Source organism: Fundulus heteroclitus, chromosome 24, assembly GCF_011125445.2.
Source record: "Fundulus heteroclitus isolate FHET01 chromosome 24, MU-UCD_Fhet_4.1, whole genome shotgun sequence".
Classification (NCBI taxonomy): domain Eukaryota; kingdom Metazoa; phylum Chordata; class Actinopteri; order Cyprinodontiformes; family Fundulidae; genus Fundulus; species Fundulus heteroclitus.
This window is the reverse complement of record NC_046384.1, coordinates 11,856,133-11,880,885: the sequence shown is the minus strand read 5'-3', so window position 1 is coordinate 11,880,885 and position 24,753 is coordinate 11,856,133. Positions and strand designations below refer to the sequence as shown.

General features: G+C 39.8%; 2 protein-coding genes across 3 annotated transcripts in view; both read left to right on the top strand.

Annotated features, from left to right (window-relative positions):
- The window catches only part of LOC105919366 (T-cell surface antigen CD2), a 45,264-nt gene extending 44,418 nt beyond the window's left edge, over window positions 1-846 (top strand). The window contains exon 12 of the mRNA XM_036128362.1: window positions 271-846. The gene's annotated coding sequence lies outside the window, so the exon portion shown is untranslated. The remainder of the gene's footprint in view (window positions 1-270) is intronic.
- Window positions 847-9,898: 9,052 nt separating this feature from the next.
- si:ch211-132g1.7 (prostaglandin F2 receptor negative regulator) overlaps window positions 9,899-24,753 on the top strand; it is an 84,747-nt gene continuing 69,892 nt past the window's right edge. For both annotated transcript variants that reach the window (XM_021311791.2, XM_012854672.3), the window contains exons 1-3: window positions 9,899-10,297; window positions 17,346-17,458; window positions 17,614-17,872. In XM_021311791.2, coding sequence (XP_021167466.2) covers window positions 10,252-10,297; window positions 17,346-17,458; window positions 17,614-17,872 — 418 coding nt within the window. In that variant the 5' untranslated portion in view covers window positions 9,899-10,251. The remainder of the gene's footprint in view (window positions 10,298-17,345; window positions 17,459-17,613; window positions 17,873-24,753) is intronic.

The following is a 24,753-nucleotide window of genomic DNA, read 5'->3' as shown; positions in this document are numbered from 1 at the left end:
TCTGCCTCGACCCACTGGGGGTTAGAGAAGACAGAGCAGAGACACAAAAAAGAGACAAAAAAGCACAGAAGCACACATTGATCCAGTAATCTTTTCTGTTATATGATAATAGCGGGACTGTAGGAACCACCAGCAGACCTGCAGTCTGAGAGCAAAGCGCTCTGTTAGGAACGTACGGGGTAATCAGAGCTCTGATATATGATGGAGCTTGATTATTAAGGGCTTAATACGTGAGAAGAATAATTTAAAATTCTATTCTTGATTTAACAGGAAGCCAATGAAGGGCAGCTAAAACTGGAGAATTAAAAGATATCTAAGCAGCTCCTGGGTGGACTACATTCAAAGTTTCTGCTCTCATGGAGACTCCAAGTACACAACAAATGTATTTAAAAGCTAAAAAAGGATTTTGCGTATGTCCCCTTTAATGTAAATAAAACAGCAGTAGTCCAAGGAATGACCCTTGAGGAATATAAACTAAAGTAACAGTTATGAATGATTATTCATATTATTAAAACTTAACATGTTAGATTATTTGTGTGGCATTGGGCATAATTCAGGCTTTTTGGATTTAAATAAAACTGATTATGTCATGTCATAATTTTTTGTTTTAAATATTTGTTTTAGAACCGAGAGAAGCCCATGCTGGCCTATGCCTTGTATAAATGTCTTACCTTTTTATTTTCTAAATAAAAGTGAAAACAAAACTCTGTGGGGACAGATTGTAATGGGAGATGTATTTTGTTGATACATTTTTAAATTGCTGCATCAAACTATATGTGAGTGTTTTTTGTATGTGTGTACATATTTTGTCAAATAACTAATAAAGTCTGATTACTTTAACATGAACTGCTTTCAGTCTCAACTGAGACTATCATGGGAAGGATTCTATGTTTATAATGAAAACTGGGGGCATAATAGCACAAGACCTTGGACTGCAGAGAAAGGCCACCAAAATCACTCGGTGATTTGTAGAATATTTAATTTGGAAATGTTAATCAGGTTTAACATTTTGAATTACATAATCTTCTATTATTTTTTTTTTACAACAAAACCACACATTATAGTCTTGGTGAATCTGTTGTTTAAAATTAATAGCATGGTTTATTAAAGGAGATAAATGTTGATCCAACTTTGACTAAAAGTAGGTGTTTTTCTACTTGTTGGCCATGTGAGAGAATTCATGTTAAATTAAACCCTCGTTGGCTTTTGTGTTTGAGTTCCTGTCAGTCTTTTCAATTTTCTGTACCAGTGCCTTTATGGGGGTCTGCTAATGTCTCTGAGAATATACAGAAATGTTTACGGGGGTTATTTTGACCCAGATTATGACACAAGGACAATTTATTATTGTGAGAAACTTTCTTCACTTTGTATAGACTGGTGCCATTTAAGCTTACCGGCTGGTTTGTTAAGTTTAGCTTGGACTATCATAAAGACTGGAAAAACAAATGAAACAGGAGTAGTTTTGTCTGATTCATTTATAACTAGTTTCCTTTTTCTAAGTCATTGTTGAAGTTTTAATACAAATTGGAGGGCTTTCTCAATCTTTTATTTCCATATTTGGTGTACATTATTGCTATGTGTTGGTCAATTACCATAATGTGGTTAATTTAAGTAAACTAATACGCCTTTTTTTCATCAAACTGTAAAAAAAATGTTATTAAACAACCGAAGGGTGTTGATTGTCAGGGCATTTTTAGTTGTGGAAGAGCAGCTTCTTATCGATTACAATACATACTTCGGCTTGTATAACTCAAAGTACAACAACCTATTTATGATTAGTTTAGATGTGCATTCAGAAAACTAAACAAAGGTAAAAGAATGCTGCGTTTATAAACTTGTTAGGAATTTTTTATTTTTTTTTTGTCACATGAAAATTGTTTTGATGCCTTCAGGTGTAGCATGAAGGTGCAGCTCATTCATGCGCTTAAATTTAACCAAACTGCCTAACTTTACTTTCCAGGTCTCGTCGTCTTCTGTTTTTTTTTTATTTCAAAGCTGCTTTTGGTGCATTTCATTGAACTTTAGGCTTGTTTTAATGTGCCTTGTATTTTAAAAAGATATATCTTTGTAAAGTTATCTGTCTATATTTTATGATACAAGTTATAAAGTGAAAAAAAAAAGAAAAAGGGATCTCAAGTCCGTTATTTAACTTTATTGACATTGTTTTACATTCCGTGTGTGCATCATTGTAAGTGGTCAGTTTTTTTTTTTTCCTAACTCCATTTTTAAAATGCGGAAATAAAAAAAGTGTGATTTGACTTTTCTTTTTTTTTTTTCAGACTGACATCTTCACCTCTAAAAGTCGGTTTTTAGATTGAGTTTGTAGCCAAGTGGGAGAATATATGTCGGTATCTTTCACCATATCCTGTGCAGTTTTTGCTGAAAATGTGTTTGTGGTTTGCTGCTCTGCGTTCACACAGCGTGCTGAGAGCAAGATCGCAATCATGCTCCGTTTTGTTGCACTTGGAGCTCCCACTTTTACCGCCCTACACCTTTTTCTTTCTTCGTTTTACATTCTGATCTTTTTCCCTGCGAAGGTGGAAGTGATCAGGTAATTAGAAAGGAGTTAGTCGCATTTGGTGCGTGGTGAGCGCACGAAGGCGGCTGTACCCGGTATCTCGACACCCACATTTTCACCAATGAAAATGTTTTGTTGTTTTAACACCTTTCAATCAAAAAATAGAAACGGTGCCATGCACAGTTCTGCTTGTCATCATACCGAGAAGCAGTTCGCGCTTCTGGATGTCTGCAAAGCTCAGTGCTTATAAAACAATGCAATTGTCCTCTGTAAGTTAGTGTTCTGTTCCTTAGTTATTTATGAAGATAACTTATATGTTTATCATAACTTTCTGTGCTTATCTAACAAAGGGAAAGGACGTATTTTTTTTTTGTTCCTGCTTGAGCACAGTGGTTTTCTACCATTAAATGTGTAAAAGAGAGCGTAATCTGCATAACATGAAATTTTCTTTATTCTTACTTGAGAAAGGCCTAAACCTTGGTCAGCAAAGTAGTTTTTATTTATTGAGCCACATTTTTTAAAATCACATCAAAATATCCGTATTTCAGCCTGATTTTCTATGTTTTAATTGTGTAACTCTGATTAGCATGCTAGCTTGCATTTGTGCCGTTTGTGTCTGCTCCTACACAAGAGTGGCAGTCATACTTTATCTGGTTTTGTGCTGCGGTTTACTTGGAGATCTGTGATGCAGTGTTTTCTGACCACATGCCTTTGCTATTTGAGGTTGCCCTTGCTATATAAGTACAGTTATACCTCTCGCTGCAGCTTGGTTTTTTTTTTCGTATCATTAACCCTTCCACTGCTGCCCAGTCCTCCACTGTTTTTTAGTCAAAAGATCTGTCACTCCGCAGTTTTTGTTTATCAAACGCAGGACTTTAGCTCATGGTTTTATTCGGCCTGGCAGTCTGTTATGGACACAGTTAAGATCAGATGGCCTAAATTTAAACCTGGTTAAATGACGTGTCCCACGCTGCAAGGCGTGTTTGCCACAGAGGTGAGCTCATGTGGAGGAAAGGCGGATGAGTGGTTTCATTTCAAATGTTAAAGGACTCCTTGAATCATTGCCAGAAAACAGCATAAAATGTGTTAACAGAAAATGTATTTCAGATATTATTCAGTCAAAGGGCTATAAACCACATTTTATTTCAAACAATTCAATCTGTGCTTAATCCTGTGTGAACATTTTCTCCGTTTTTTGATTGACAAGATTAGAACCATAAAGGCCGTGATGTCACTTCCTGCCTGTGATCCTTCAGTATTTGTTCCTGCTTGTGGAGTCTTTGGCAAATTTGAACCTGTGACTGGCCTTTCTTAAAGGTGCATAGTGCACGTTTTAAAGTTAAATATTATTTATTTCCTTTACCATACATCACCTTAAAATTCCCCTACATGTAAAACGAGTTATCCTCTATTTACTGCAGTTGCCTCTATAGGCTGGATATTCAGTTTATAAGAGAGTGATCCGAGCCAAATCCACGCTCTCGTGCACCTGGTTACTTTGTTGAGTCTCCTCAGTAATTGATGCATTAGTGAGAGAACACAGCTAACTTCAATATTTATAGCCTTCTTACCTCAGAAGACATCGCGCCTCTAAACAAAAGACCTGTGCAGTCGCAGCAGCAGATGCTTTTCCACTTCTCCCATTGCAGGTGCACAACACTGGTGTCATTTCAACTTTTTGCCAGCAGGGGCAGACGTGTGCCGAAATCCTGGAACTTGCTCCATGCTCCTTTAAGGAAATTATTAGTCTTCTGAAACCATCTTGTATTTGAACGTAACAACAATAGTCTCTCCTGTTATCTTGTCCCTGATCATTTTAAACATGCAGTACTGCAACCTGGATCTTGCAAATGTTACTAATTTTAGGCCTATTTCTAATCTTTCTTCCACAGCCGTTGAGGAGATGGTTAACCATCTTTCTTGGGGAGCGTAGTATTCTTGAAGTTCCTTTAATCTGGTTTCAAAACTCTCCGCAGCGCTGAATGAGCTTTTTACCACGTTTTTAATTAGATCTTTTTACTCACAAACTCTGTTGACTGTGTCATCCTTGGGCTTTTAGGTATAATGGCTGCATTTGACACAGTGGACCATTATTGTTATTTAGAGCAGTGGGTGGAAATCAGGGGCATTGCTCTGGAGTGGTTTAAGTTCTATTCAACAAACTGTAGCTTCTGTAGGCTCATTTTTAGAACCTATTCTTGTCTGCCTCTTATCTGCTCCAATTTGGTTGTATACTAAGAAAACATGTATTTCCTTCCATTGCCATCTTTGACTGGCTGATGAACACCTTACGTTTCAGAGCTGCTGCGTCCCTGCAAAGCTGCCCGGTCTCTCAGATGAGCTGACCAGCTGCTCTAAAACTTAAGCCCCCAACACTAGGCTTAAACTCATCGGGGATCATGTTTGTAGCGCAGCAGCTTCTGAACTGTGAAACAAATTGCCCCTACATCTCACAAAGGCCTCCTCATTTCCTGCTTTTAAAACTTTGGGTTTTAACAAAGTGTTAAAAGCCAAAAGATGGGTTTTAACAAAGTGTTAAAACCCATCTTTTGGGTTTTAACACTTTGGAAAGAGCCCATTTTCATTTTTATATCATTCTTTTTTCTTTTCTTTGGAGCATTGATGTTTTTTTTTCTGATTTTATGCATAACCTTTGTTTTTGTTGCTTGTTTTTAAGTCACTCATGTTTTAAAAGGAATTTATGTCCTGTCTGAGCTGTGTTTCATTTTAACTCTGTACAGCGCTTTGGTCCGCTGTGGTGTTTTAAAGTGCCCTACAAATAAAACTGGATTAGATTGTAACCTGAGTTGCGTTCATGCTAAAGGATATTTTATTGATTTATTCATTTTAATGTCAGAGTATAAAGAATTTTCTGCATAGCATGACATCGCTTTTATGTTTCAATCACTTGAGGAAAGCCCGAGGACCACAACAAAACATTTTATGCTTCTCTTTAAGTAAGGTGGAGGTGGTTATATCCATGCTGGAGGGTGATGTTTTTCTTTATTTTAAAAACAGATTATGATCAGAATAAAGAATATCAGTCAATCAGCCATGGGAGAAAAGCATCGCTCCATATACATTGTTTCTGCTTAAGGATCAGCTTTTTATTTATTTATTTATGTATTTATTTAGTAATTTATTTTAGTCACAGAGAAGGTTCAAAAGTTTAGGTATAAACCAGAGTCTGTGGTGTTTGCAGAAAGGAGAACCATTCAGATTTAAGGTTTTGTACAGGTCAATATTTTGTTGCCACATCGAGGATTGATTGCCATGGAGAACTCACCCCCTCTAGTGGCCGCTTTTGGAACTGCAGCGACGCTGATCAAAGGTGAAAACACTAATGAGAGTTATAGAAAGTAAAAAATAAACAACATTCCATATTAAAACTAAATTGTAACACAAACACATTGTTCTGACTTAAATCTTTACAACTAATGACAGAAACCTGACTGTAATACCTGAATCGTCCTGGCTGACAAAGGAGCAAAGCCCGATTTATTTAAAAGCAGTAGACATGACAGCACAAAGTGCATTTCCCTCTCCTCTCTAAGAAACTGAAATGCCATCATTAAAACGGCCTTTTCCTTTAGTGTTCAGACTTTCTGATGCATGTCGACCACGTGCACAAACATTAAGTGCGAAGTGAGTGAGAGTAGTTTGTCAGGTGGTAAAAACCCACAAACTTTCAGATCCAGTTGTTTTTTTTTCTGTTTCCTCTATAAGCCTACGTTGAAACCCAACGTGTCAAGAGGTGGGACTGGTCTGGAGTCGGCTTGCTCCGGCACCCACAGCGTTGCAGATCTATTCTGAAGGAGTCCCTGCTCCAGAACTCACAACTTCCACCCAGCGCTCAGCTGAAATAGCCAGCGGCGCCCAGAGACAAGCAGAAGGCCTTCCAGGGAGAAGTTTTATCACCAGAGGAGACAAACCTGGAGCTATTTGGCTGCAGTGACAAGACATACGCTTGGAGGAGATTTGGTGAGGTTTTTAAAAGCGATATGCAGCGTGTTAACTGTTAAGCACGGTGGTGGTAGTGTCATGCTGTGGGGGTGCTTAATGCTGGTGTAAAAACTCTGCCAAGTCTTTGTGAGAGTTTATTACTTGCTGTGCTGACCCCTGGATAAGGGAGCAACCAAAAAGACTTACTACCAGTAAATACTCACCTCTCCATTTGGGAAACATTCACATACTGATATGTAGCCTTTATTCTCCCTTGTAAAGAAAACAATTTATTTCTCACAAACACTAACAATCAGCCTTTTTTTGTTCAATAAATAAAATATATAAACAGAAATGTGTTTAACAACTGAGGGAAAAGATGGGACGCCTTCCTCCTGATGTCAGAAATAACAAAAAAGCTCTGAAGAAAGTTTGTCCCTCTCCTCACTTTCAAATCCATATGTATATAAGTCACCTTAAATGTACATGTCATATTAAATCTCTGCTTTATTTCTCTTTTTTTCTCGGTCCGATATATATATATATATGTGGATGCACTGTATGTACATAATGCACCTTTTCCTCCTTTTGTCACCTTCATTTAATTATTGAGCCGATGTGACACGTGAATTTCTCCACTGTGAGATCAATAAAGTCTATCTTATATTATCTTATTTTATCTTAAGACGTATGAGGGGCTTCTTACACGTTTCACTGTTTTCATTGAGACACTGTTTCACCCCTGTGTCTCAATAACATACAGATTTGGGCTTTGACTAGGCCTTGGGGGACTTTCCACGTCTTAATTCTCAGGTTCTGGTGGATTTACTGGTGTGTTTTGGGTTATTGACATGCTGCAGGGTCCCGCTCTGCTTCAGCTTTAATTTTATTCACAGATAGTGGCACATGTTCCAAGTTTGTTGGACGTCGTTCGGGGAAAACCAGCGGAAGGTGCTCTACTGCGATGAGACCAAATGTAAACTTTAGGTAAAACATGTTGGGACGACTGACTCTGCACATAACCCTGAGCCCACCTTCGTCAGGGTAAAAGATGGTGGTGGTAGCATCGTGCTGAGGGGAGGCTTTTCTTCAATGGCAACAGGAAAGCTCTTTGGAATTGAAGGGAAGATAGATGGAGCTAAATTCAGGGGAATCCTAGAAGAAAAGCCGACAGATGACGCATCAGGGCTGAGACTGGACCGGAGGGACATCTTCCAGCAGGACTACAGGCCTGAACATGGATCAAAGCATCATGTGTTAAAAGGACTGGAGTCATTTAGACCCACATGATGGCGCTGTTGACTTATTTACGCTCTGAAACTAAATTAGCTCTGGTTACAAGCTGAAACCCATTAAAACAGGAATAAACTCTCAGTATATGCTGCTGGAGCTGTGCCTTATTGGTTTAATGGAGATAAGTACATTGTGATGCTTTAGAGCACTGTTTCCTGTTTTTCCCTTTTAATTTTTCTTCTTCTCCTGAGACGTCTGTTCGTTTAAACATTTTCTGCATTATAAAGGAACGGCTGCTAAGAAGAAAGGTGCTGGTCATGGAGTCCTGCCTGACCTGCAGACCAGGCTGATTAAAGGTGAGGGAGTGTTGGGTAAATCAAATAAAGAGAATGATGACTCTGCGCTGTTGCACAGCTTCTTCACAGCCAGCAGGTGGCGCTCTAACTCCATGTCAGCTGTGAACCCCTGGCGCGCTAAATCATGACGCAGGTGTTTCACATCTATCATCTTATGAATGAAATGTTCACTTTTGCCAGGCTTTCTTCCTCGATGCATCATCAAACAGGAAGCTGAGGGTCTCCAGACTAATTCCTGATCCGGTTTATTGTTATTGCTATTTCGTCTGGGAAGCTTGTTGCGTTTAAGAAATTAAAAGTAAAATCAGATACAGCGCTAAGAATGCATGACACACTAGACGACACCAGACACGGCTCCAGAGTCTGTGGTTTCCTTTGCTGTGTGCCAGCAGATGCTAAGGTGGACAGATCAGACCCACCCACACAAAATCCACATCACAAATGGGATGGGCGACCTTTGACCCTGAGGCTGCAGCCCTAAACTCCTCCTCCTTCGCCTGCAGGGAGGCTGGCTGAGGAATGAACTTTGGCCTTTGTGTAAATTCACAGCATGGGCCTGACCGCGAGACTGGAAGTGACAACAAGAGTGCGTCATCGTCGTTGCAGAAAAGGCCAACAGAGAGAGAGAAGCTATAAAAGACTCCATCTTCTGCTTTTCAGCTGCCGGTGAAACTTTTGTGTAAAACCAGCCAAACTCACCTTACACATAGTATATAGATCCACCAAGACTCCTTTTCCTAAAGGCTGTTTATGTTTCAAAATCCAGCATGTCCCATTACAGACTGAGACGAAAGCTGCATGTTCAACCTTCCTGTTATCTGCTGAAAGTCTTGCTCTCTTTCTCTCTCTCTTGGAGCTCAAACAGACTGCAGAGATGTCTCCAAATGTCATAAAAAAAGTAGTTTCTCTAAATTTGCATGCATGCATTCTAGCATTTATTCTAGTCAACACTGGAGGGTGGATGCAAAGGGAATAAATCCCACTGCTCAACAGTTACCTGTTACTTCAGCTAACTTCATAACCTAACTTTGGTTGATTATTTCTTTGTTGCAACCAAGCTGCTTGGCAATAATGGAAATCCTTTTTGTTTCCATTTAAATGGGAAAACGTATTTGTGGGTAACAGAGTGGAAAATGTGCTTTTTCTGCTTGGTGTTGCTTCTTGAAATACGACATATTGCCGAGCTCACGGTTTAGTTATTTAACAAATATCAGCACACAGCTACACTGGTCACCGGCTCGGTCACACACTGCTGCGAGACTGCTTCCTATCCCTCACCAAGATGGAGGCTGGTCCTTAAAAGTGAAAGCTATGGTGAACCACTGGTTGGTGGATCTCATCTTGAAATCTTTCTCTTAGTTAGGAGACAAGCGTGGTTTTCCAGGAAGGGAGGAGTAGGCCCACACCACCACACCTCCCCCACAAAAAAGCTGTTTGGCAATGGCAGAGACAGCTGGGGGAAGTTTTCATGGGTGCAACACTGCCATCATCTTACTGATGTGTTTTCCCTACAGGAAGAAATAAAAAAAAAAAAAAAAACTCTCCAACGTCATAAGATTTATTGCTGAGAACCATATTAGGACAAAGAAATAATCATCCAAAACAAAAACATGTTTATATTTATTTTAGTAGTTCTATTTAGCTGTGATCATGTACAGATCAACCTGTTATCCTCTCGGGTATTTCTCATATGTTAGTGTTTTTTTTTTTCTTCATGTTATTGATTTATATTTCAGCATTCATGTGATTTCTGAGTAATAATATCCGTAATGTCATAAAAAGCTGTCACTGTCTCCACCTGGGACCTCCCTGCTTCCTCCTTTTTCACCTAACTTCCGGCCGCTCCGCGTCCCTCCTTCCAGCCCCGCTCCGTCTGTGGATGTGTCTACTTCGCTGCAAGCCTCACTACTGAAATCAGCCCAGTCGCGTCAGTGCGTGGAAAATCGTGAGAACGCGCTCGCCGGCACTTAATTCGTCAGGACCGGGAGCCGCCGGTGTGCGCCTTTCTGTTTTTTTGTAGGGTGGCTTTGCGATTCGGCACGGTGTGCGTACGGGGCGCAGCGGACTGACCGCCCAAGAGTTTTATTAGGATTTGACCCTCCATCCACGGGAGGATTGGGCTTTCGTGTCCCAACGCAGGACAAAGGACGCTTGGGGGAATTAAGGAATAAAGGAGGACAGCAGAGTGTGACAGAGGTGAAAATGGATCGGAGGGTCCTTGCCCTCGCCTTTGGTCTTTTATTCATCGGTAAGACACCTTTTTTCATTCGCTTGATTGTTGATGAATGATTAACTCCGGTGTTTCGAACCAGAGTGGAAGTCATACGGAATCCCCTTTGGGATTCTGCTAATTTAAACTTTATTCTAAATTCCCTCGCTAATGTATACGCAACTAAATGAATTTAAATATAATCCTCATAGACACATTTCAGCAGACTATTCGGCAAACATCAACAGTAGATCAAAGCCTTTGCTTCATCGCATTTTAAAGTTCTCGTACTGTAACCTGCTACTAGCGGCTGGTGTCCGCTTTCAGTTTTGGAGGACGAAAATCAGCGACTGCAACTAAATTACAGTGAAAATTTGTCATTTATTTCTCGTTGGTTGTTGTTTCTATTGTAGCCGAATTGAAAGTGAGACTGAGAACACAATAAATAAAGGAATAGATTTTAGTTCAGAACAAGCAGTATGTAAAGATGGGGAAATAATCTTAAAATACAATGTTCCTAAATGGAGTTTGGTGCGATAATCAATAACACCGTCAGAAATAAGCTCAGTTTGGCCTACCCTTTAAATTCAGGATGTTACTTAGGAGAAATGAATAAATTTATTAACAAAAACATTACGAGGGGGGGGGATTTTATCATATAAACAGGCTTAAGGATATCATGAGAAAGTAATATCCAGCCCATGCTTTAATTAACCACTTATATGATAAACTTGTCACATACTGAAATTACAGAGTCATCAGCAAAGAGTAGAGTAACTTCTACACAGTGACCTATATTAGGTCCAAAATCAATTGAACCACACATTTAAACATCATTTGCACCTATGATACATTATAAATAAAATAAAATAATCATGTTTTGTTTATTTTTCCTTGTTTGGTTGGAGAAATGTATGTTTTAAAAATGTTGAATGAATAATTAAACTTTTGGAGGCTCATGTAGTCATTTTCCACATGTGTTAAATGACATTATATTGTATGCGTACTAAACTTTGACCACTGTTTCCTGTTGCCACATGCTGCACACTTTTGTTGAAGTTAACTACAACTAAAGTACAGCAAACATTTTTAGCTTTTAAAATTGGGTTTAACATTATCAATTGGAAACTGTTGAGATATAGTAATGTATTTTGTCTTGAAGCAAGCATTTTGTCGTAATTGAAAAAATCTAAAAAGTACATTATTGAATTAAATAGTGTAATTTCACATTGAATGCAAGACACAAGTCATTCCTTGTTAAAGTATTAACGTTTTTAGTGTTTTCGGGTGTGTTTAATGATGCCGAATGAAAAATAAAAGAGAAAACGCCTAAGACGTACAAATGATTTTTGTCATAGAGGAGTCAATAAGGGCACACTAAGAAATGTGAGAAAGTGAGGTCCATGGTGTGCTTTAATTAACCCCAGTCAGGTGATAAACCCATCAGCTACTGAAATTACAGCGTCATCAGCAAAACATCGGCGTAGAGCAGATGTAGGGGTCAATCTAAAGGCACAAATTGGGGAAATATCTCTTCCACTCAATTAAACAGGACTTTTAGATACTCAGTGCTGTCAACAGTGAGATGTTATAACTCACCTTACATGTATATCCCTTATTTTTGATTCTTTGCTCAGACTAACCAGTCATCAGCTTGTAGGAGTGCATTTCCCTTGAGATGAATTTATCTAGCGTAAGGGGACAGGGCCCCATTAGCCAGCTATTAGTCAAACTGAAGTGGCCTCCACGATGAACGGCATCATTTGTGTTTTACCAACACTGCCTCTGTCACACTGGTTTAGGGCCCAGTTGTTGAACCGGTTTTCCCTGCAGGAGGAAAACTGGGACTCGCTCCCTGGCCTACCTGCTCGCTGAAGTTGGCATACGTTGGTGGATGTGCATTACAGCGAGGGCCACGGAGGGGGTTATCCAATGTGTATGCATGTGTGAGAAGGGGGGTAGTTTGCTTAAATTAGTTCAGGGGAAGATGATCAGATGTCGCGACCCCCGCATGCGGTTTGCATTTCTGTGCTAATGCATGCATCAGACCCTGCAGAGGCCGCAACTGTGGTGTGCGCCACATAAACTAAAGTTTAATCATTTGAGCCATGTTTCAGCTGCATACTCTGCTCCTGAGATGGGGGGGCTGGGTTTACTGTTCGGTGGTTGCCAACATATCGCGCATACAGTCAGAGAGGCCTGTTGGTCAGACTTCTGCTTTAAAGTCCCTGCCAGACTGTAAAATTTCCCTCCTGAAATAAGCTCGGTGCATCAGCGCAGCTTTTTAGTCATCCGTGGCCCGGATCCAGGCGGTAACAAACAGATTTTGATGATCCTGTCATGTTTTCTCACATTTTCTTCCAGAATCAGCATAAAAAAAAAAAAGAAAAGCAATATTGATCAAGTCTCTGTTAAAATGTCCACAGAGACCAGAATAAATCAGTATTTTTTTTGTTTTTTTTGTGCTCAAAGAGCTGCAGGACTCTATAACATGCACATCTTCAAACGTAGGTGTTTATAATATGGCTGGTTTTTAGTTTTTACAACCCGGTTTATGTTTATTTAATGACCCCCGGGGTCAGGCCAGCAGTGCCGTTCACCGTAAGCTTCGCTAAAGTAGAGCAAGCCATGTTTGTCTGGAAAAATTAGTTAAAAAGCGAGTTTAGTGAAAATTTGGAATGTAAATTTTGAAAGGGAAGACGGTAAAACTTTCAGTTCAAATCAGAAATCTAAAATGAATTTGGTCCCGTCGCCGTGATCATGCTGACATGCAACTAACACGTCATTTATATATAAAAAAAATCAATGATTAACTTAATGTTTGGCTCTACAGATCAGGTCAAAATGGAAAATTAAAACATGGAGAGATAAATCTAACAGAGTCTAACAAATTGATTGCAGCAAAATATATAAGAATAAAAAAGCTGCAATAACTCTGCACACCCTTTCGCTAAAACCTTTTTTGGGAAAGCCCCCCCCCCTCTGCCTAATTGGAACCATTCAGTCTTCTATGATAGGAATCTATCAGCTGGCAACTTCACCTGCTAATGTTTTCACTCCCCTTTGGAAAAGTTGCAGTTACTCCCCAGATCCTTCTTCTCACCAACTTTGACTGAAATACTTGTTCCCTCTGACTAGAAGTAACCCCTGAGCATAATGCTGCCACCACCCTACATCTCTGTGGGTGTGGTATTCTTTTGATGCTGGGCTAAACCTTTGAATTGTCTGTTGCATGAAAAATTCCTGATAAGTCAGTGTGCACATATGCATTCACCGGACTCTGGCTTCTCAGCAGGGGGGCGATAGCCCTCACAGCTTTTGCGAAGAGGCGGTTTCTGACTCTTAGTTTGTCAGTCCATCCCCAAACCATGACACTTCATGCTCCGTGCTTCTCAGCAGGGATGCAGATGTTTTTTCCTGGAATGCAGCATTTAGCGTATGCCAAACATGTTGTTTAGTCCAGATGATTCAGCCTCATCTGTTCCTATCTTATGTTCCCTGTGGCAAAATTCAGTCTGGCATTTATGTTTTTGACTGTATTGGCATGATCTTTCGTATCAACAACAGCGAGAGCCTGCTGTAGGTCCCCCGTGATGACATTTTAGGATTTCTGCAGACTTCTTTTAGCATCTTGCAGCCTGCTCTCAAGGTGAACATGCTTGGATGGTAAAACATAGTTTAAATATTATCTTCTAGTAGACTGTTTACTGTAAAGAGGAAGGGTTAAAAATGCAGTGAGACATAAATTTGGCCAGCTATGTAAAGATAAATTTACTTCCTCAAGTAGTTCCTTTTAGTTTACTACTGTTGCAAAGTGTTTGAAACGGATGTTTAGTTTTAAGCGAGAAGAGGGAAAAAATAGCCTTCAACTCCATATATTTTAAAAAGAGGGTGAGTGGAAATGTTTTAGTTGTGATTGTTTAACATCGCAGCCTAACGGGTGTTGCAGGATTTGCTTCCTTCCTGGTGTGAATCACGCTGTGGGAGGGCTGCTTCCCCAGAAAGCCGCATGTTAAGGTTCACCAGCTAAAGATTCACAAGTTAAAGATGAATTCAGCTGTGAGGCACCTCCTGCATACAGCAGGTTTCTTATTTTACAGCATCTTGATACGTTGGCAGCGGAAAAGGCCCACACTCTGCAGGCACACAGAAATAACAGCTGGCTCCCTTCCACAAGCTCCAGTGGAGATGAACTCTACAGTTTTGATGGTCTCCATCACCAGGGGACCTCCTTTATGTGGGCGTTTCAGACCAAAACTAATTCAATTTTCAGCTTTAAAGCCAATCAGATGGCAGCGATTGTGTGCATTTAGACATCTAGAGACGGTGAACTGTTGTGAAGCATCAAGCATCAGAAAGAAAGGGTTTTTAAGGGCCGTTGGAAAGCACAAGGATGTTGCTGCCTTATCAGCTGATCAGAGTGTTTTCAAAAAGCAAAAGTGCACTGTTGATGCTAGAGGAGAATGGGCAGGCCTGTTTAAGATGATAGATTGGTACAAATGCTAAAACAACCACTTACTACAATAAAGGTATGCTGGGAACCACCTCTGAATGCACAACAGGTCAAACCTTGAAGCAGATGTGCTACACACTGCAAAAAGGGAACTAAAAGTAAGTCAGGTTTTCTAGAACTAAGTGTATTTCTCCTTGATTTAAGCAGGTAACTAAGATGATCTGCCAAAGGAATAAGATTTTTGCACTTAAAATAGGAGCAAGCCATCTCCATCATCTTATTTCAAGTGCAGTATATCTAATTATCTTATTTTTGGGGTAAAAATACTCATTCCATTGGCAGATCATCTTATTTACCTGCTCAAATCAAGGACAAATTCACTCATTTCAAGAAAATCTTACTTAATTTTAGTTCCATTTTTGCAGTGCAGTAGCAGAAGACTACTCCGGGGTCCTCTCCTGTTGGCTAAGAACGGGAAACCGAGGCTACAAATCACCCAGGTCTATCTAAGCTGGACAAAAAAGTCATCTGATTTGTTTGATATTTCCCATTTTAGCCGTAAGTTTGAGATGGGAGGCTCAGAGTTTGGTCTAAACTATGTAGAAGCATGGATTCATCCTGTTTTTGTATCAACTGGTAAACTTTGGGCCCTTTAGTATCAACAGAGCGTTGTTTAAATGGCCCATCCTGCTTGAGTGATGAGGCTGACCTTGTCTACATGTCGGTATGACCTCCATCTTTGTGTCTCTGGAACGATGCGGTCAGTTGGGACCAACGTCTCTAAAGAAAGCTTCTGACATCTTGTTAAACGTATTTTCATAAGGATTTAAGGCTGTTCTGAAGGCAAAAGAGTGTCCTAACAAGGTACACTGCAGAAAGGGGACTAAAAGTAAGTCAAATCTTCTTGAATTGAATGTATTTGTCCTTGATTTGAGCAGGTAAATAAGACGATCTACCAATGGAATGAGTATTTATACCCCTAAAATAAGATAATTTGATGCACAGTACATGAGTTGTTCCTATTTTAAGTCCAAAAATTGTTTCATTGGCTGATAATCTTATTTAGCTGCTCAAATCAAGAACATTTGACTTACTTTTAGTTCCCTTTTTGCAGTGAACTAGCAGGGTGTCCTGAATAAAGGGGCCAGTGACCGTATGGTGGGAAGCTTTACCACTAGATGAAGGCCTAATTGTGTAGCACATCTACAGCTCAAGCTACCCCCTGTTTGGAAGCAGGTTCAGAAATCCTGTAGATTTAGCAATCAGGACCACATTAAAAGTCTGGCGCCTTGGAAGAACAAAACGAGGGATGACTCAGGCCTCCACACAGCACTGCGTCAAGGTCTGCGTACGGAAAGGAGGAACGGCGGTTCAGGTTTGGCCAACTTCTGCGTCACCATGTCGGTGTTCCTCTCAGGTCACGACAAGCCCTGCGTGTGCGAGTCTTGGTTTCTGTTGTACATGTTGAAACAGAATCAGAGGCTGAAAGCGTCCTCCGTGTCGCTCTGAATCACAAAACTCCACCTGTGAAACGTGCAGATAGCCGTAGTCTGACTCTGGCCGCCTGTTTTCTGCCCGTTGTGCTCGTGGCTTGTCAGTCCAGTGTGTCTAAAGGTGTTATAGTACCAGGCAGAAATATTCACCACATCCATTTTAAATTTTTAGTCTGGGTAAATGCTGTGAGATGTGAGATCTTCACATTTTGGAACGTTTTATAACCTCTCATTTAAACTTCTCCACACCGTTCTCCCTGACCCGTCTGCCGTGTTCCTTGGTCTTCATGTTCTCCAGCAAACCTCTGAGGCTAGAATCGGGTTGGCTGGATTTTCTTTTTTACCTCACACACTGCAAAAACTGAATTAAAAATTAGTAAAAGATTCTTGAAATTAGTGCATTTGTCCTTAATTTGAGCAGGTAAATAAGATGATATGCCAATGGAATGAGTATTTTTACACCTAAAATAAGATAATTAGGTAAACCACTCTTGAATAGGGGGAGTGTTGGCCAAGTGGTTAGAGCAGCGCGCTTGAAGTCAGAGAAGGTTGCAAGTACCCGGTTCGACCCCCGATCCCAGCACTCTGGGTCCCTGAGCAAGACCCTTAACCCCTGATTGCTCCCCGGGCGCCGCACAGTGGCAGCCCACTGCTCCCAAAGGGTGATGGGTTAAAAGCAAAGAAAAAAAATTCGTTGTAATGTATGTTTCAATGACAATAAAGATGATATTATTATTATTATTATTATTATTATTGAAATAAGATGATGGAGATGAGTTGCTCCTATTTTAAGTGCAAAAATCTCATTCCATTGGCAGATCATGTAAATGTGCTGCTTAAGTCAAGGACAAATACATTAATTTCAAGAAAACTTTACTTATTTTTAGTCATGTTTTTGCAGTGCAACCGTGCTATTTGTGTCCTCATAAAACCCTGATAAAATATATAAAATTATTAGAATATAAAGGAGTAAACATTGAAAGTATTCTGTGTATATATTTCTATTTTGTCTGCACCATCAACACCAAGTCAAATTCCTTGTAAGTGCAAACCTACTTGGCAATAAACTTGATTCTGATTCTGAAGTAAGACGTCATGGTCTTAGCAGTAGGACATAACCGTTGTTATTTTGTCCCTCCAGGCGGGTGCTCGGCCCGCGTGGTGACGGTGTCGTCTGGTCCGCTGATCAGAGTGGAAGGTCAGCCCGTCTCTATAAGGTGTGACGTCAACGACTATGGAGGACCTCGTGAGCAGGTAACGGCCTGCCCTTTACGATAACTGCAATCTATTTATGGGGTTATCTAAAGAATCAGAACGCGATTCATCGTGTGGCTGGGCTTAGTTGATCAGAGGATATCGGCCGTTTTCATTTGCTGACGACTAAAGAATGCTTTTATCCTCCTCTGCAGGATTTCGACTGGGAGATGTCCAAGGACGGAAAGGGGAAGACGATTAGAATCATCTCCACCTTCGACTCCGCCTACTCGGACAGCTCGTACAGCAAGCGCGTGGCGTCCGGCGACATCTCGGTGGTGCGGCTCCAGGACAACGAGGTGGAGCTGAAGATCGCCGAGGTGAAGCCGCAGGACGCCGGCTTCTACATCTGCCGAACGCCGAGCACCGACTCGGTCATCAGCGGCAACTACTTCGCTCAGGTCCAGCTCACAGGTAAGAAGGCCTCTCTGACCGAGTCCCGCATCCTGCCTCTGCCACCGCCGTGTTCCACAGTGGGACTTTCACCTTTCACAGTGTTGGTTTTCCTCCACACACAGCTGAGTCGGTTCATTTTGAAGCTTTCTCCATTCCTTACTAGCGCTCTGCTCTATTTATATCCTCCTGTACACACACACACACACACACATACACACACTGAGCGCTGGCTTTAGACAATTACTGGCTCGCACACAGACATTCGGCGCGCACACACTGGTGGCGGGGAGCAGATGTCAGGTGGGAGTACTTGGCTTGTGTCAAATCAGAAGCAGGGAGATGGAGATCTGGAGAGAGACTAAATGCCGTTGTTTGGCTGGGAAGGTGTTGCCGGCGTCGGACGGAGCCGCGTCCCACGGCAGAGCGAGGGGCTTGGTTAAAACGCGCGTCTGCTAATCCGCAAGCGAAGCTTTTTGCCTTCGCAGCGGCTGAGCAGCGTCCGTTTTCGTGAGCCGTCGTCCACGTTTAGCGCTTCTGCTTCGTTATTTTATCATGGAGCGCACATGTTGATCTCACGAAATTACAACAGTAAACGAAAGTTTATTAATTGGAGTAATTCATTTTAAAAAGTGAAGCTCGTACAATATTTACTTATCACACTGCAAAAAGGGAACTAAAAGTAAGTCAACATTTTCTAGAAATTAGTCTATTTTTCATTGATTTGAGCTGGTAAATAAGACTATTTGCCAATGGGATTAGTAGTTCTACCCCTAAAATAAGATAATTAGATATTCTACACTTGAAAAATGATGATGGAGATGAATTGTTCCTAGTTTAAGTGCAAAAATCTTATTTCATTGGCAAATACTCTTATTTACCTGCTCAAATCAAGAAAAAAATGCACTCATTTCAAGAAAAATTTACTTAATTTTAGTTCCCTTTTTGCAGTGTGGTTGCAGAGAGCCAATAAGACGCTCATTTATTTCAGGTGTTACTGGGATGATGGTGTTTTAAAGCCCAATTAACTTTATCTGCTAATAACATTATTGGATGAAACCAATAGAAAAACATGACTGAGACAGAGATGTTGGTCCATTGAGGACCCCAGGAAGACTAGCAACCACTTTACGGGAGCTAATGGGGATCCAAATAAAGAATAAAGAATAAAGAGAGAATGTTCTGGACCGTACGTTCACTCACACTGTAAAAACGGATCTAAAAAATAAGTAAAATGTTCATAAAATGTGTGTTTTTGTCTTAGATTTGAGCAGGTAAATAAGATTATCTGCCAGTGGTATGAGTATTTTGACCCATAAAATAAGATAATTTGACATCCTGCACTTGAAATAAGATGATGAAGATGAGTTGTTCCTGTTTTAAGTGCAAAAGTCTTATTCCATTGGCAGATCATTTTATTTACCAGCTCAAGTCAAGGACAGATACACAAATTTGAAGAAGATATTACTTCTTTTTAGTTCTGTTTTTGCAGTGCAATACTTGGAGGGGGTCCTTTTGCATGAATTACTGCATCAATGCAGCATGGCATGGAGGAGATCAGCCTGTGTTTCTGCTGAGGGGTATCATTTTTTTTTTTTTTTTGACATTTATACTTTCACATGCAGTGCAGTGGCTGGAATAAACATTTCAGCTGAGTAAACCTGCTCAAACGTAGCAAAAACCTGTTAGCCCTAATCTCTCAAAGCTCTTTAATAGGCTTTTGTTTGCAACCCTCTAAAAGCTGCTGGTGCACCTTTTTGTGACACACTTTTTCCTTCCTCTAAACTTTACTTTATTTTTACTTGGGTGTAGCATTGTGCAGACAGCCAGGTTCTTTAGCTGAGGCATTTTGTGGCTTTCTGTGTCTGCTGGAGAACTGCCAGGTCAGCGTTGGTGCCCACAACATGCGCAGGCCATCATCTGACTCTGCATTATGATTTACTTAAGAGACTTATTGTGGTAATCGTTGCTGCAGATCTTTAAACTGAATTTGGACTCCACCTTGGTCTTTCTGCAGGATTTATTTCTTTTTTTTTTTAGTTGTGCTTGTGAGCAAATGTTTCCATAAATGCATAATTGAGATGAAAGTGAAACTTTGAGCTGAAACAAAAAGGCAACCTGGGCAGCACCAGATGAGAAACTGAAATCGTTTCAGACAAGGACTGTATTTATTTATCAGCCTTGAACTAAAAATTACTTTTAGGAGGTAGTGAAGTTAGTTCCTACGTTTAGATGATTTTAGGAAGTCGCTTCTGAGAAACCAAGATGCCAATGAAGCAGATCAGTTTCAGTATTTGTGGTCATTGTAAAGGGAAGCTGCTCTAAATGTATTAGACACCAGTGTACTATGGGAACAACATGTTAGGCAACAGTTTAAATCACACGAATTGTACGTTTTTCCCTCTGACGAACATTTGCAATTGAAAGAGGAACTGATAATATCAGTTCGTCACGCCTGATCCCACCGATAAGCTGTGACTTTTCCTCATGCCATGGCAAACTGTCAGCTGTAGATCTCCCTGCACACAGAGAAATGCTGAAAATGTAAAGATCGACGTTATCCTGCAGGAAAGCATGCCGGGATTCTGACAAATCTGCACACACGATGCAAACGTGCACAAACATGAGACATTTGTGTTTGCAAAAAGTCTGGCAGGCAAATCGACAGACGCCATCAGATCTGTACAAGGGCACCACAGGAGATTCTGGTTTGCTTCAGCTAAGGTTAAGATGGGGAAAGTCTTATAGGTTCACACACAAACTTGACTTGTTGAAGAAACCGTAGAAGCATCCACATCTCTCGAGCCTTTTCACATTTTATCACATAGCAGCTATAATATGAGTTTATTGGGATATTATGTGAGAAAAGTTCATAGTGGTTTCAAAAGGTTTTCGACTGTGAAAATCTGACCGGTGTGGCAAGCAGTTTTTTTTTTTTTTCAGCCACCCTGAGTCTGCAATTTTTATGGAACCAACATTGACTGCATTTACTGCAGGAAGCCAATTCAAAAATGTCTCTTTGCCCTTTTCTTCTTTGCAAAATAGATCCAGATCAGTCCTATTGGTTTGAAAGCTTCTGTGAACAGCAATTTTCAAGTCTATCTACAGAGTCTCTATCCGATTTTAGGTCTGGACTTTGACTAGGCCATTTTACCACAGTGTTAGATAAAACCCAGAGCTACCATTGTAGCTCCAGGTTGAGCAGTGTTATTTTTCTGCCACATAATTTTTTATGTGGGCTAAAAAGTTAATATTTGGTCTCATTTGAGCAGATCACCTCCTTCCAAATTCCCCCTCTGTCCCGTACATGGATTGCAACAAACTTTGAACACACTTCCTTTCAACAAGTGTTTTCTTCTTGCCTTTCTGGCAGGGGCTCCTGCAAACAAATTATCTAAAAATGGAAATATTCAAGAGGGTAAAGTAGTTCTGCAAGACACTGTATTTAAAAATAAGTTCATAGATTTACAGCTATTAGAGTCACTCTGTCTTATATAATTGCTCTTAGTCCAATCTAATTCACTGACTTCACTGGAAGTAGTATAGTAGTTCAGTACTTTCTCAGCTGAAGTATTATTTAGGGCCCAGGAACATTTTTGACATTCTGACACATTTGGCAGAGTAATCTGCTAAAAACTTGCCACATTCTGCAGATATTTAACTGCTATATTTACTATCATTTATTTTTTGAGTAGAAATTCACGACAGAGAAAATGCAAGTTACCAAAATGAAGTTAATTTGTTTTTGAAATAATCTTGCAATGGTTTAGTGGACACTTGGGACCTTTATGGAAAAGTTTGCGTCTGCAGCTAAAATAATAAGTTTTTACGCATCGTGTCAAAAGCTCAGGTGTTACAGGATAAACTGCCTCTGTGGTGAAAATGAAACAAAAACAAAAAAACTACATAAAGGGTAATTTGTAAGTTACATTCTAGATTTTTGAAGTTTTTGTTTTCTTAAAAGCTAACCACCCAGGAGGTTTCCCTGCTGGATTTGTTACCCCCATGACCTCATCTCAAATTAAAGCGAGCTAATGGAGTAGATGGATAATTAAGTTATTTCCGACTTTTCTGGATGGTAATTAAAAACAAGCTCTCTTGTTTGGTAGCCCAGGCCTCAACAAGCTCAAGTTTATTTCCTCTAAAGCAAAAAGCCCTCCCGTTTGCTCGCCTGAAATCTTCAATTTTAAGAGATAAGAGTGACGGGGAGCGCAATCAGACAGCAGGTTAGTTATCTCCATAATGCACCATCATGTTCAGCTGCTCTCTGCTTCCCAGCGCCGCTCCCCAGACACCTTGTTAAATTTAGACCAGAATTAACAAGGCAGCCGTGTTTGTATGCGAGAGCTCGTCGTGTACATGCAAAGCATATGCATCAGCAAGAGCAATGATTTCAGCTTAGATAGGAGGCAATCTATACAAAAGATTTGACTTGTCTTTAGGCCGTGATGAATTAGATTTTTACCCGTCAAGACGCACGATGCTATCGTCGCTGCCCTGAGGATGTTTGGTTATGTAAGAACAAGTGAAGGGAAGTTTGCTGCGGGCTTCAAAAAGCCTTTTAGGCTAATTCTAATTGACATCAAAACACACTTATTTGCACCCTCCCTGTTATCTGCCATAGATACTCGGCTCAGTGCTGCACTGCTTTCCCGTCCACAATGACCTGCTGCGTTATGCAGTTTCAAAGTGCCTCAAACTTCAGAATCTTGGTATTAGAATTCCCTTTTTTTGGCCCGTCAGCCATCGGCATTTCTGCGTGTAGCTTGAAGCTGGAGACGTAGTGGAAATATTGTTGCAGAGTTCGGAAAATGAATTTTCTGTTGGTGCAGAGAATGGGTATAAGGGGTTTAAAGCTCAATGCTAAGTAAGGCTACAAACTCTTTTAACGCCTGATTGGATTCTAGATCGCTGACGGTAATGTTTGAGTCCTGGAGACCCCTTTTTTCAGGGGTTCATATGGTCTATGGAGAGAGGAGAAGCTCAACATAATAAACACTGAATCACAAAAGACAAGCTTGAGATCTTAACTCAGAACTATATAATTTAAAAAAATATAGAAATTACCAGGAGAAAACAAGCTGAGAGGCTCTTTTTCTGATATAATGAAACTGATAATACACCACTTTCCTGTTAGACAGCATTGTTTTTTCAGGGTATGGAAATGAAAGTATGTCAAAATAAGCTCCAGGTTATTATCTTGAGACATTGAGACGGGGAAACTATTAGGCTGAGAAAAATTAACTCTAGATCTTGAAATCTAAAAGAGAGATAAAGAGTTATTATTGTTGATTAGACTAAAGATTGTGCTCTTCTAAGATGATGAGTTATCTCGTAGTAAAAATGCTTTGGGTGTCAGGAGATAATGAAACTGCTTAAACTCTTTATCTTGAGATATTGAGTTGAACTGCTGTCCAGATATGAAATGTTGATACAGATGTTAGCGTTTCAACACAATCGGATAAAGTTTACGCGGTTAATTAAGCTCGAGTTGACCGTATCTCGAGATAAATGGGTGATAAAATTGTTATCTCTACAAAACAAGCCTGAGTTATTGATGTCTCAATATAACCAGATGAAGCTGACAATTAACCCAGCTCAGGAGGGAATAATCTCAAGATAATGACAAGTATTGACTAAACGAGCTAAAGTTCTCGTTATAATCAAGGAACAAACCGCTATTCCATCGAAACATAAATATCATTTTGAGACAGTAAAGAAAGAAAACTATTATGAAAAAATTTTATGTTTCATTATGAGAAAATTAAATGATATGCAGGACAAATTAAGGTCAAGATAACACTGTTGATATTAAAATACTGAAATTACTGTAGCAACAGGAACAAACTCAATATCTCATTAACTCATTATTTCCATACTGATTAGTTAAATCATAATGCTTAAGCTTAAAATATCTCTTACCTCAAGATAATGAGATCAAAAAAAGTTATTTCACCAAAATAAGCTTGCAAGGTTTAGCAAGATGGTTATCTCAATAATAATGACGTATCATGACAAAACTAGATCGCTATTGGGTATCTCAATTATGTGATTACTTCAGAACAAGCTCAAGCTCATTATCTCAGGCGTTGGATTAATGACTGAAAAACAAGCCATATATCTTGGTTTCTTAATATATTAAGATAATGGTCAAATAAACTGAGCTCAAGCTAAAGCTCCCCTGGCTATATTGAGATAATTATCATAAGAAATAAAACTTTTTTCAGTCAAGAGCATATATCAACATTTATCTGGACAAAAGGAGCTTAATGCATTCTTAAAAAGAAACAACTCAATGTCTTTAGATGTGTCATAAAAATGAATTTGAGAAATCTGGATGTTGTTCATTTTCTACATTGAGCCTGACGTTTAATAATTTAGCAGTCTGCTTCTTTGTTAGGGGTTTCGGACTAAACAAAGAAACAAAAAATCAAGTTGATTTCAGCATTTGTACTGAAATTGTTGAGTCAAAAATGGCTCAAATTTAAAAAGCAATTTGAAAATTTAGAAAAGTCAACAATGTTGAAATGGAAATTCAGTAGGATTTCTATTTCTTAACAAATTTAACACAGATAAGACATTATGTGACATTGTTTTTATTCTTTACCGTAGTTTAATAATCAAATTATTATAGATCTTTAGATTTTGAAATTCACTTTTTTGTTTTTTTTCCCCCTGAATGCATCCAAAGCGGTCTGTCTTATGGGAAGCAAATGTGCCATTAGTGTAATTCCAACAGCACACTACTATGTACTTCTTATTCAGAGCCATCTGCCTCTTGTTGGGCACATTTTCAACGTGACTAGAAGTCTCTTCCAAACTGGACAAATTCAGAGACAAATCTCAGATCACTGGGAGCTGCTGGGACTCTCATTGGGTACGGATAATAAACATTTTATTCA